We start from the raw sequence: 12,847 nt of genomic DNA, 5'->3' as shown, positions 1-12,847 counted from the left end.
AGTCTAATAGTCAAGTTTCTGTTCCACAAATATGCACCTTCAGGGTACATGCAAAAGAAATTTAATTGGCAAATAAGTAACTTTACATGTTCCTGCTCAGGTGGACATTACTGTGGCTTTGCCCTTCATCTAGCGTCACTGTATGAGACTGTTTAATAATTTATCATTTGCTAACAGGAGAAATATCTTATTAGCATGGATTGAGTGCAATATACCAGTCAGAAAGAACTGGTATGAAATAATGTGGACTGTATACCCATGAAATATGTAACCTGTGTCACCCACTCCACAAAGACTACCTTTCATAAAGGGTGGATTCTGCATTTAAATTATATTGAGTCATCTTTGCCAGCTTTATGTCTAGGGGGATTTCCCCAGTGATCACTAGTGTAAGGTTTTCATTTTTCTCTTTGCCTTTGAGTTGAAAATATACATATTTTCCTCTCATAATTGTCTCCCAGATATGATGAATGCATTCATGTAATTTATTTTGTATGCATTAAGTTTGTATTTCTGAGATGTTTGGTTATGTTTGTTTAGAAAAACGATGCAAAAATAAAAATATTGAGTCAGCCTATGGACAGCATTTATTCATCTGTCCATCAAATTTTCACAAAATCATGTCTTGTGAAGTCCATGTGCTCATGACATCATTGAAAATGCTCTGGCACAAAATGGAGATCCATGTGTAGGAAGCTGCTGTGAATCTGCTATTTCCCCTGTTCGTCAAATAATTCTAGTGAAATTGATGTTTTCTGTCTCAAAGATGGTCCCAAATCATATGTCATCAAGCCATTAAGCATACTGAGTTCTTTGGTTTGCTCTGTCATCAAAATTCAAAATGGAACCAGATGCAGCCCTTTGGATAAAAGAAGCAACAGAGCAGTGCTTTCTGGCCATCTGTGTTTATGTTTGAAGGTCTCAGAGCAACAGTCTGAATGCTCTAATGGCCATTATACAGTATATCTGTTGTTTCCAGAAAGAATCCGTCCATTTTTTGGTATGGGTGGACTGATTTGCCTATCCATCCTCATCTTTATGTATTATTATGTGCTTATGTTCTACATGCACTGAATGGCCTGTTCTTATGTTTCTGTTGAGTTGAATGGCCTTTGGTCATAAATATGTATTTTCGTGCTCTAGCTGGGCTGATCGGCCTGTTCGCCTCATTATGTATTCTGATGTTCTAGGTGGAATTAATGTCTGCCGCATTATGTATACTTGTATCTTAAAGGACACTGAGCCCCTTCCTTCACCCAAACCTCAGGGTGTCGAAGGCTAAGTAAGCCAAAACACATACAGTAGGTACAACAGGTTTTTTTTAAAGAATCGCCTCCATGGACATGCCATATTAATGACGGCAGATTTAACATTGATATTGAAGAAGAGGTGATATTTTTTCTTTTTTTCGGTTGATCTATTAATACTTGTGACTTGTGCTTAGTATTCCATTGTAAGTGATCCATTCCTTTCTAAGTTATCATTTTAGATTATTGTTGAATGCTGTGTCATAATGAAGCAAGGCTCCTCACATTATTTTACAATTTATTAGAAGACACTTTAAACAAGAAACGGATGTTGTCCTATTAGTCAACGCTGAATCTTGTTGATTTATTGATCAATAATTAACTTTGTAGCTGTCATTTAAATATCACTGATGCACAATGCTCCGTATGACCGTGGGAGCACAATGTTGCCTCATTTCACAAAGAAATACATTTTCCATGATCATAAACACAAACGTCCTGAAGAATATTTAACCAAACACTGTTTTTGCAAGTATCACATTAACACCTGTCTTGATGTCTTATATACAATGACAAAAAATGTAATCTACATGGAAAAACAATGATTCAATAAAACAGTTAAAATGTTTTCTTCATTGTGATTCATTCTAAACATGTTGATAGTATAAATGTCTGGAAAATTGACACAGTAAAAATTAGGTTTTGTACGAGATTTACTATGAGATTGTACTGATAGCATGTTTTATCATCTTGCACAATATTTCAGACTGGTGGTGCTTATTTAAATCATTTTCTTGGTGTCATTTTTTTGTTTACACATGAAGTCTAACAGCACAAAGCTGGCTTATATGGCCTGAGCTGTCATATTGTGCATGCCATAGTTAAACAAATCCTTACAGTTTCAATGAAGGGCATTAATAAGAGCTACTTTCACATTTGTGATTGATACTTTTGAATGTGTTTAAAAACATAAACAAAAACATCTTTGACCTCAGTGCAAAGTATCAACATAGTTTACTAAACATTAACTCAGAGCTATGTCTATGCATAGATTAAGGCATTCAGGTAATGTCCTCTGACAGGATTTCCAGTCTTGTAAATTCAGGTTCCATAGTCAGTTATTGGGAATTGGAGTTGAATATCTATAGCTTGGCCTTGTCGTGATTCACAAAATCCAGAGGACTATCCTTATAACCTGTTAAGTGTTAGTGTTAGACTTGATTTTTATGAAAAATGGCATGAAGTAGTGAAATTTTGGATGATCTTGGTAAGCAGACATAGAAAGCCACAATTGAGGCACATGATTTCCAGCTCATTTACAAAACTGTGCCTTACCCAGCTAACACAAAACACTTCCAAAATGTCAGAAAAAGTTGCAGAAAAATGTCCTATGCATGTGGCATACAAACATATTTAGAAACAAGGATAGTTTCCATGTAGTTTAATGAAAAAAACACCACAAAGGATATGTGTTAAATACATTTTTAAAATGCTCCTTGTAAAATAAACAGGAATAGCTGTCCACATTTGAAATAATTTTTAAAAAGCTGTTCCTGAAATGTTCCTTGTAACTTAATGTTAAATAGACATCCTGGAAACTGGACAAATATGCATGATGAGAACATTTACCCCAACTTTCCTAACATTCAGAAAATGTTTTGACACCCATAAATTGTTAGCTTTGTGGAGTCCACAGCGGGTACTGTGAATTGAGAGTCTCTTCCTCGCTACACGGCCATCTCCGCATCCACATTGTCGTAAGCGTAGAGGACGGCACCATGGACGCTGTGGAAGGTCAAACTGTCCATGTCTTTGTGGCCTGGCCCGAAAACAAACCCACGCTTCAGTGCGTCTATGACTGGAGGGTTACAACAGGCTAACAGCACTCTGACACCGATTCCTTTGTAGTCTTTCATGACCAATTTTAAAGTCAGCATGCCGGGGGTGTCTATGAAGGGCATAGCGGAACAGTCTAGAATGATGGTGTGGATGTCTCTGGTCACCAGGACCGTAGCCACATTGCCGTTGATGCTGTCCGAGCTTTTGGCCTGCTTGGTGGCCGGATCTTTGGCTCGCTTCTCAGCTTTCCTCCTCTTGGCGACCTCCAGGAAGGGTTCCAGGCCCACTGCTTTATACAGCGACTTCAGGAAGGAGTCTTTGTTGGCATAATACAGAGGGGCCTGGAAGCGAAAGATCTTCACCTTGGGGACTGCTAGGAGGTTATCATACTCTCCAAGGTCCTCATAGTGGCTAGTGTCCGGGATCTGACCCAGAAGGGCCACTTTGGGGTTCTGGGTCCGAACTACCACACAGAGCATGGAGAATACCACTCCCACCAGCAGCCCAATCTCAACACTGATCAGAGCTGAGGCGCTCATGGTCACCGTCCAGATGATGGCGTCTACGTTGTTTAGGCGCCACTGCTCGGGCACGTCCCGGAACTTGCGTAGGGCTCCCCTCAGGCTTACGATGATGATGCAGGCCAGGACACACTTCTGCAGTGAGTAGAAGAAGGGGGCAAAGATAAGCAGCACCAGGAGGACCACAAAGGCGCTCACCAGGCTGGACACCTGCGTCTGGCATCCGGTGGAGTCCTTCACCATGGTCTTAGCCAGGGCAGCGCTGGTGGTGAAGCAGTGGAAGAAAGAGGGGATGATGTTGCAGAAGCCAATGGCTATCATCTCCTGGTTGGCCCTGACGGTGTAGCCGTGCTTCTTGGCAAACATCTCAGATAGCGAGACGGTGAAGGCGAAACTGATGATGGCAAGGGGGATGGCATCCAGGGCCACCCGTGGCATGAGCTGAAAGCTGGGCATCTCTGGTTGGATGAAGCCTGTGGGAATAGCCCCAGAGATGCTGGAGCTGTAGCGTCCACCAAGGTCGGCAAAGTGGGACACCAGTGTGGCCATCGCCACCACCACCAGCTCAGTGGGCAAGGGGATCTTCAGACGGCTCTTGTAGCGGTCTTGCAGCTCCTTCCCTGCCACTAAGACGGTGATGCAGATGGCGCTGGTGATCACATCGCAGAAGTTCGTCATGTGGATGTTTTTGAAAATGTTGATCCAGGTGACCACCACCGTGCCGTAGCCTTGGTGTCGAGGGATCTTCAGCCCGAGGAGGTACTTAGCCTGCACGGTGAGGATAGTGAGGGAGGCACCAGTGGCAAAGCCATCAAGCATCGGAGCCGAGAGGTACACAGAGACAAAGCCCAGGCGGAAGACAGCCATCAGAACCTACAGTGAAGGCAAGTGAGCAAAGTCAACATCAACAGATACACATCAAATCAAAATCTGAATTGTTCAAAAAAGGTAGGCAGTTTTTTCTTTTAGTTGAAAGAAGCCCAGAAATTAGTGAACACTGAATGGGAATGTAAAGTGAAACCATGGCTCTCAATACCTGGTATACTCCAGCCAGAAACGTTAAAGTTGCAGCAATACTGATGGCATAGCATTCTTTTCCACACTCCAAGCTGTAGCCTCCCAAGGTCAGGTTTACTGCAGAGGTATTGAAGATGACAGTTCCATTCCACATGTCATTCAGGCTGGTGACAGCAGGCTTGCCTTCCTCACTAAGGTCAAACCCTGCCAGGTAGACCTCCCTGTCCACCACCTGACCAACCATGAGGCTCATGAGACTGAAGATGCCCACAGACACGTGCTTGGAGGTGCCCATGAAGAAGTAGATGATGTTGGCAAAGAAGGAAGTGTACAGGCCATAGATGGGCTCTAGGCCGGCCAGCAGACAGTAGGCAATGGCTTGTGGGACCAGGATGATGCCCACAATGAGGCCAGACATGGCATCTCCCCAGGCGTACTCCTTCAGCTTGTACTTGGGCAGCCATTTCACCACAGGGAAGAAGCCCGTGAGGGTGACCTTTAGCCTGGCCGTGGAGCAGGTAAAACTTCGGCTCAGCTTGGACAGTATCACATCCTTTGGTCCCCGTCGCCTCCGTACCCTCCGCTCCAGGTGCTCCACCTCTGCTGCCTTACGGTCTGCCATGTTCGCAGGAGACAGTGCCTCCTTGTGTTCGCAGTCAGCCCAGCTCCTGAAGGAATCAAGCAGTCAGCAAAAACAGTTACAAATCTTTGATCATTATGAAAAACAATTACATTGACACAAAAATTCTAGTCTCAGAACCTAGACAATTAGATCTCAAGAATCTCTGGCCTCACTGTCTGGGAATAGCACTTACTGTAGCAGTGATAGGCATGACCCTTCCATCAGAGTGGTCAGAATCTCAGGGAGCAGAGTGTGATGCATTTGGCATGCGCCCTCTTTGTCCAACCACTTGCCTGATAATTTGTGATGGAATCTCTGGTTTGTATCACCAGTTTGAATGGCTGGTTTTGCCTCAGATACACAGAGCTTATGTGCTTTGTTAGAAAATATTTGTTAGGAAAGTGAAGTGCACTGTTTTCACTAGAGAGGTGAGGTCTGAGCCTGACACACAAGGCTGTACAAATGGCTGCTGAGCAATGCCATTTAACTGTCACTGCAGAATGTATTTGAAGCCTTCCATGAGCACCAAAAGAAAAGACATAGAATAACAAGGTACACTGCCAGAAGGTGTGGTCTGGGGAGGAGTTTACAAACAATCTCTTGACCATTAGAGTCAACACCTGACCTAAATCCTCTGGAAAATATGTGGGCTCTGACTGTAGTAGAAGCGTATAGTTAAGATCTGTTGGGTATTTAAGTTTCCTGTAAATACCATATGAAACATACTTAGTCAGCATGTCATGGACATGTGAATGTATAATTATTCACAAAGTGAAACTGGATAATAATTTGCAGGGTTAATGGTATGGTAACGTCAATGTTGTGAAAAAATCGTGCATCTGCAAATGGAATTCTCATGAACATTCAAAAATACTTTTTTTTTTTTAAATGCCAACATTATGCATTATGTTTTAGTCACAGGAGGATTCTAAACCAAACTTGTTAGCTGTTGAGTTAGGAAACAGAAACAGTACATACAGATGGACATAAATATTCAATGGGTATTAAAAAGTAGGAAAAGAAAATCTCATTCACAGCCAATGGAAATGAAAGGAGTTGTACTTAAAGGAGTTGCTCTAAACACCTGTTCTTGGCCATGAAACATTTCCTCTAATTGCATGCAAAGTTCAAGTTGTTCTCATCTTTTATAGACTCAAAGACGAATTTATGACTTCTGCTGACTTCCTTCTGTTGCCTTAAAATGAATGTATTAACAAGTAGTTCCTATAATGAGTGGTCCTGATGAGCACAGGATTAATCAAACATGTCCACCTTCTGTTTCATAATTTAATCCTGTCACCTAGGGTGATAAAAATGCATTATCTCTTCTTTGGGTTGACTTGTGTGTTATGTATACCGTAAGTAGAAAAGAAATTGCCACCAGCTGTCAACTGCACTTAACTGCTAACTGTCTTAAATAGGGTGACTGAGGAAACTCAGGCATTGGACTTTTATAGAGGTAATTTCAGCTAACTGCAGCCGTTATCCATGGTAACCGAGTTATCCAAAGGCCGAGTGCTGTCTGCAACAGCTAAAGACATTTTTTATTCTTTATTATTTTCAGACTGAATATAAAATTTGTCCAATCTATATTGACATAAAAATGGTGCTTTTTAACAGAGCTATGAAAGTGAAAATGAAAGCAATAAACTGATAAAACTGATTTTTTTCCTGAACAATACATACAGATATAAAGCACACAAGAGCATTTGTCCTTAGTAACTTTAAAAAAGTCTACTATAGGCAGATCAAAAGCTGTGGAAAACTGTGCATGATGCCATATTGTGCACCACCACCTTAGCCTTGTTAGAGTTGCCAATAAACAAATAGGATCCAAAGCTTCTTGCGTGTGTTTGGATTGACATTGTGATTGACAGTTCCAGCCATTAAATGTGTTAATTTACACATGTTAAGCCACTCTTACACCACTCTTGCCCTTGGAGACCCTCAGGGTGGCTGCTTTTTGTTTTCACCTTAAAATCAGCAACCAGGTGAGACCCAAGAAACCAGGTGAGGTGATTTAACTGTGCTATCAACTGCTTCAAATGATCAAGTAATTCTGAGTAACAATGAAAACCAGCCTGCAGCTATCCACTGGGAGAGTAAATCGATAGACTTTCTCCGCACAGCTCTGGTGCCATTTTTTTAAATTTCATACGGTCTTCTGTGATCAGCCCTCATTTACTCCCTAAGGTTCAGCGCTGTGTTCTAGTCTGTCATTGACATTCATTCATTCGTGTCATACGTCACCAGGTTTAACCCAGTGCACCGCTGCCAATTCCTATTCAAATGATGTACTCCACACAGAACTCCATACAGTGTCAAGCCATGGCATGGCTCAAAAATAAAGTATAAAATTAAGAGTGAATGGAATTATTGTCACGCAGGAAAAGTATGGACAGTTTCAGTCACATGTTTGTCCACTTTCCACAAATTTAATACTTCATTAATCCTTCACAGTAAGACTAATATTTGGCCGTGGTAGCTTAGCTCATTAGAACCTGGGCCAACTCAAATGTGTTGCATTTATTGCCAGTAGCTGAAACTAGGATTTGCCTCCTCACTGGACAAGTTGTATTTGTCTCAAATTGCGAGCATGTTCATTATAGACTAAATTTCTACATATGTACATAAAATAAACCATTACCTGAAATAACAGTTTGAAGTTGCTCCGAATTAATGGAATTTTCCAGAAAACGTTCACACAGAGAGGAAAGTCCTAACTCACCGACACGCTGCCCGGCGTACGCTGTCGGAACTCAGGAAAACCCTGACTGTCAAAAATCAGGGCGGTCAGCCAAGAGAACGGTGGAGAGAAGCAGAAACACACACACATAAACACACACACATGCACACACACAGTTATCGAGCTGCCTCTATCTCACTCAGTCTGCTAAGACCCAAAAAACACTCCAGTCTCAAGCATATGCCATTTTCATAATAGAGGGCAGTCCCTCCCTGGGTTTCTCAATCCTTACTATTGGCTGTTCATTCAGGGGGTGGAGCCAGTTAGCTGCTTTGTATTTCTTTAGTTAAATTGTAGAAGTGTGTTTGTTGAACCTTCCCTTGTGCAATCTCTTTGAAATCAGGGCAATAGGTTGAAGGAAGTCAATATTTTACTCACTGATGTGTTTTATCTTACGTGGTGGGACATTTCTCTTTAGACTTAGTTAAGTTTCTCAGTCTTTTCCACTGCAACACATTTTTCATTTATAAGGTGTGACACTGAAATAAATTACTGATTGTTTTTACCTGGGTTCAGAGCTTCTGAATGTCTACACTCTCAAAACAGATGTCATTGAAAACAATGCATAACATTGTTTTTTTTAACACACGTCTATATCTAGTTAAGGACAACACATTTTGTGTTACTTTCAACACAGTATGTGTTAACAAGTCTGCCTTTTTAACACATAAATTTTATATTTGTTACACAAAATGAGTAACTTTGACACAAAATGTGTTGAAAGTAACGCAAAAGCAGTAACACAAAAAGCGTTGGATATTAATACATCATTTTTGAGAGTGTGTACGTGCTCTGCTCAGTTGTCTGCCATTTCCTATACAGAGCTGCTGTCCCACCACTGCACCTGAATTTTTCCCTGTTGCAATGACAGTTGAGTTTGAAGGTTAAACTTCTCACACACCCCGCTGTCCTGTGAAACTATTTTGGGACTGTTTTGTGACAATATATGAATCTTTGCTCAATGTATGCTTTCTCAATGAGATAATTTGAATGATCTTTTTTCCAACATGATTGATTTAAATTACTTTAAATTATATATAACAAGTTCAAATCACTGCAGTGCTTTGAATGATGTACACTGCAGTGTCATAACTTAGTCACATTGTTCAGCTCTTGAACAAACAACCACACCAATTTTGCATACCAAAAAGCCATTACATTACATGGGGCATCAGTACAAAAACTAATCTCGGCTTCCAAGTAAACAAGACTATGTATCCCTATAAATCTGTACTTCCCTTGTACTGTGTGATTACTGCTGTTATCTCAGTACCAATAGCGGTCCCACCTGTGATTAGAACGTGTTTTGAAGCTATAAATAAGTTATTTGCACAGTCCGCTGTCTGGAATTTCTGGAGTCCACTTCATGTCCTACTTCATGTTCTGTGCAGTTAGAGCTGAAATCATGTGTTCATGTGAAATCACTCCTTCACTCAGTCTAAACGAAAGGGTTTCAAAGCAGTTGGAATTTGTCACATGCCTGGGGGCACAATCCCTTGCATTGACGATGACGGAAATCTGATAATTGATTATATCTGTGGTGTTGGAGCATAAATAACTCAGTCACATAATTGTAGTGGACCTTGACTTTATATTTTCCATTTTGGTTGAAACTATGTTGTAATGTGTGGAAAAATATACCGGTCATGTGAGTTCCTAAGGGTGTCAGGTGTTACTATTTTCTTCACAGTCCTTTAAATTTATAAAGATTTTTTTATTAACTGGCTAAACGTGCATGTCTCCTTTCTGTCTTCATGCTGTACCATGTGTGTCATTATTTTTTTCTTTGTGCATAAAAAAGAGCTTCCGAAGTGAAAAGGTGGAGAATGTCAAGTTTTTGAATCTCAGAGTGAGGATAGACTGGATTTCATGACTTAATTTCACTCCTGAAAGTTTGACCTCATGTAGTCACAAAAGTAAAATAAAAAAAGGAGTGTCTGGCCCTTTGCCTTGAGCCTATTTAGAGCGTTTACCCTTGATTTCTATCATAGTGACATGAACGTGCCTTAAAGAAGACAGACTGTAGCCAACAATTTCGACCTGACTTTTCAGGTAAGATTAAATGTATACATCAATTCATAGTTTAAAATGTTCCATATAATCTTTGTGCGATAAAGCTAGTTTAAATCAATATTTGTTGTTAAGAAGTTAATAACAAATTAAGGTATATCTTTTGGAGTTTTTTTGCTTTTATTATTTTATTTGTAGTGTATGTGTTTTATTGGCCAAGTTAGTTTTTGTCTGCAATGAAGGACATTTTATATGCTTACAGAAGTTTCTCACAACCTGCTAAAATCACAACGGCTAGTATAGGGGCTTTGACCAGTTTGTGGCTTAAAATGAGAAAATACACAAGTATGTCCAAACAAGCTTATCTATACACCGCAACTGCAATAATATTTTAAAAACTCTAAAAAGCAAACAATTCCTTTGAATGTGTTTCGTATATAAATGAAAGTGTTCGTGCACAAAATACTCTCTAGCGTGTTAATATTGGAGATTGCGTAATTTGTAAAACTGTCAAAAAAAGAAACTGAAACTTACATTTATTTGACAGTGAAATTTAAGGACAAACATCGACTGAATCATCATGGTTAGTGTTGAAGGAGAGAGTTACTTTTCTACCAGTGGAACATCATCCATAATGTTTACTTTCAGTGACCGTCATTGTCAGGGTGATTCTCCTCTGTCTCATCTCAGTACTGTAACTATGTTTACGGGATTAATAAAAGTCTAATTACACAAAACCAAAAAGCAGACAGAAAAGGAGCAGTAGGACAGAGATTCAAGTGTGACAATCATATCAAACTATCTTGGCCTCTTAACAAGTAAGGTTAGGTCATTGCCCGAGAAACGAGCTGATTTACAACAAGATTATTGCAGTGCTGGTTCAGCTACAGTTGAGAAAGACAGTTCACCTGAATTGGTCCAGTAAAATTGTCTTAGCTGCATTAAATGGGCAATTTCCAAATGCTGAAGTGTTGTAATATGTCTTGATTAAATGAGTGATGGCACACTATGCCTGACATACAGACCACACTAAAATGTTCAGCGTTAATCCACCTCTGATAGAGTACATTTTAGACTGATAGTCTACATGTGATACCTCCTGGACATAAAATCGGTTACAGTTAAATTCACAATTTAACGCTTTACTGTGTGGGTCCTATGTTTAATTCGAACAGAATAGTAAGGAACACTCACCAACATGAGGCCCACCCTGGTACAACAGTACTAGCTTCTGTGGAACCCCAAAGTTCTGAGACTACAACGAAGGCCAGTTTGCTTAAGAACAAATCTTTGGATTGTAGCCCTTGACGACACAGACTACAACATTCCCTTGTCCTCGGCCTTGTATGGTCCTTCCAGGGTCACTGAATGGCTGAATGCCCGCGTGTCAGGGAGCAGTGTCTCTCAATGCTAGTAATGTAGCCTGATAAATGAACATAGAGTTTTTTCAATATTACACTATTAATCTTCACAAAGTGTTGCCTTCTGTTCAGGACTAGATTCCTTAAATGGATAACTGTCATCATTGGACATTTAAGAGAAGCCTAAATATTTTATTACAACCACATCCCCATCCACTACTACAATTAAAGAGATAATGTAGATGCAACATAGTTGTAAAAAGGTTTTTAGTATGAAGCAGCCTTCCTCCATAAAGAATTCACATTGACTATTCTTACAATGACAAGTACTCCAGCAGGCCAGTATAAGAAATAATCATTTTTCAGAAACGTCACTGAGGATGATTGTCCAATATTATCCATATCCTATTCAACCCACATCGTTGATCTTTTTAACAACATTTCGCATCTTTCAAGAGAGACAAATGAAAAAAATAAAACCACCTTGACAATAAAACAAAAAATGAAAAATGGTATCATGGTTTTCACTTATTGCAGCCACACAAGCTTCGATGTGAGATGCTATCCTCTCCTCCATCCACCGGCTCTTTGTCTAGCGCTAGCAGCTCCGTTTGGGCTAACGCAGCAGCGCCAGAGAGGGGCGGAAGCAAAGCTTACCCTTATCAGAAGGGCCGTGTGCATTTTCCAGGAATGCGTGTGCCATACCTCCTCCTCCAACGGAGAGTTCCATTCGCCGTGGTCTGGCCGAGTGAGGGGCTTGGAACGGCAGGGATGGAACGGGATGATGGGAAAACCAGCCTCGCTTCCATCCTCCAATCGTGGAGTGAAGCAGGAGGACGGGGGAGGGGAAGGGCTCCTGCTGCTGCCCGGCTCGTTGCCATGGAGACAGAGACATTCTGAGCTGTAGCACAGAATGACAGCTTTGTGCGTTTCTACCATACCCAGACCAAGAAAAACATTGGGCCTCTTATACTGTATGCGGAGTGAAGGAATGAATGAATGAATTAATGAACTTTGGCTCTCACACAACAATAAGGCTACAACAAAAATCACATTTATTTATTTGTAGCAGTAGTCGCTATAAATTAATAAATAGGTTTAAGTGATTTTTTCTTGTGTGAGAGCCATTTCTTCTGAATTGCTGATTACTGGTTTATTGGTTTTCCGCACTACTTTTATTAAGTGGTTGAGTGCGATGGTATCAGTATTCCACAGCCACATATTTTGGGAAAATGTTACATTATAGAATTATATGTGAAATACAGACTTGTTGATAAAATAATCAAAACAGAAGTACGGAATTTCATTGTGCACTAATATGTACTATATTAGTACATAACACATTCTCAGTACTATATGCACTAATGCATTCACAGAATACACTAAGAGCATCAGAAGAACAGAAACCAGTGTGTGATTTAAATGAAGTGGTAGGGTAGAGGACTATTATGAGAAGTTCTTCTAGCTGCTAGCTGATGGTGGTT

At 40.5% G+C, this 12,847-nt stretch overlaps 1 protein-coding gene across 3 annotated transcripts; it reads right to left on the bottom strand.

The window, feature by feature from the left end:
• Positions 1–1,528: 1,528 nt before the first annotated feature.
• slc26a1 (solute carrier family 26 member 1) lies at positions 1,529–12,170 on the bottom strand. Of its 3 annotated transcripts, none has more exons than XM_035389688.1 (3): positions 12,021–12,170; positions 4,644–5,292; positions 1,529–4,480 (listed from the first exon to the last, which is right to left on the bottom strand). In XM_035389688.1, exons 2-3 carry the CDS (start codon positions 5,244–5,246, stop codon positions 2,975–2,977), a joined length of 2,109 nt encoding a protein of 702 aa, XP_035245579.1. In that variant the 5' UTR covers positions 5,247–5,292; positions 12,021–12,170; the 3' UTR covers positions 1,529–2,974. The 3 variants fall into 3 exon arrangements, with proteins under 3 accessions (XP_035245579.1, XP_035245576.1, XP_035245578.1); XM_035389685.1 differs by lacking the exon at positions 12,021–12,170 and adding an exon at positions 7,894–8,437; XM_035389687.1 differs by lacking the exon at positions 12,021–12,170 and adding an exon at positions 7,975–8,436.
• Between the last annotated feature and the right edge of the window lie 677 nt (positions 12,171–12,847).

This window comes from Anguilla anguilla, chromosome 14, assembly GCF_013347855.1.
Source record: "Anguilla anguilla isolate fAngAng1 chromosome 14, fAngAng1.pri, whole genome shotgun sequence".
NCBI classification, from domain to species: domain Eukaryota; kingdom Metazoa; phylum Chordata; class Actinopteri; order Anguilliformes; family Anguillidae; genus Anguilla; species Anguilla anguilla.
The sequence above is the reverse complement of the archived record's forward strand: the minus strand, read 5'-3'. Positions and strand labels throughout refer to the sequence as shown.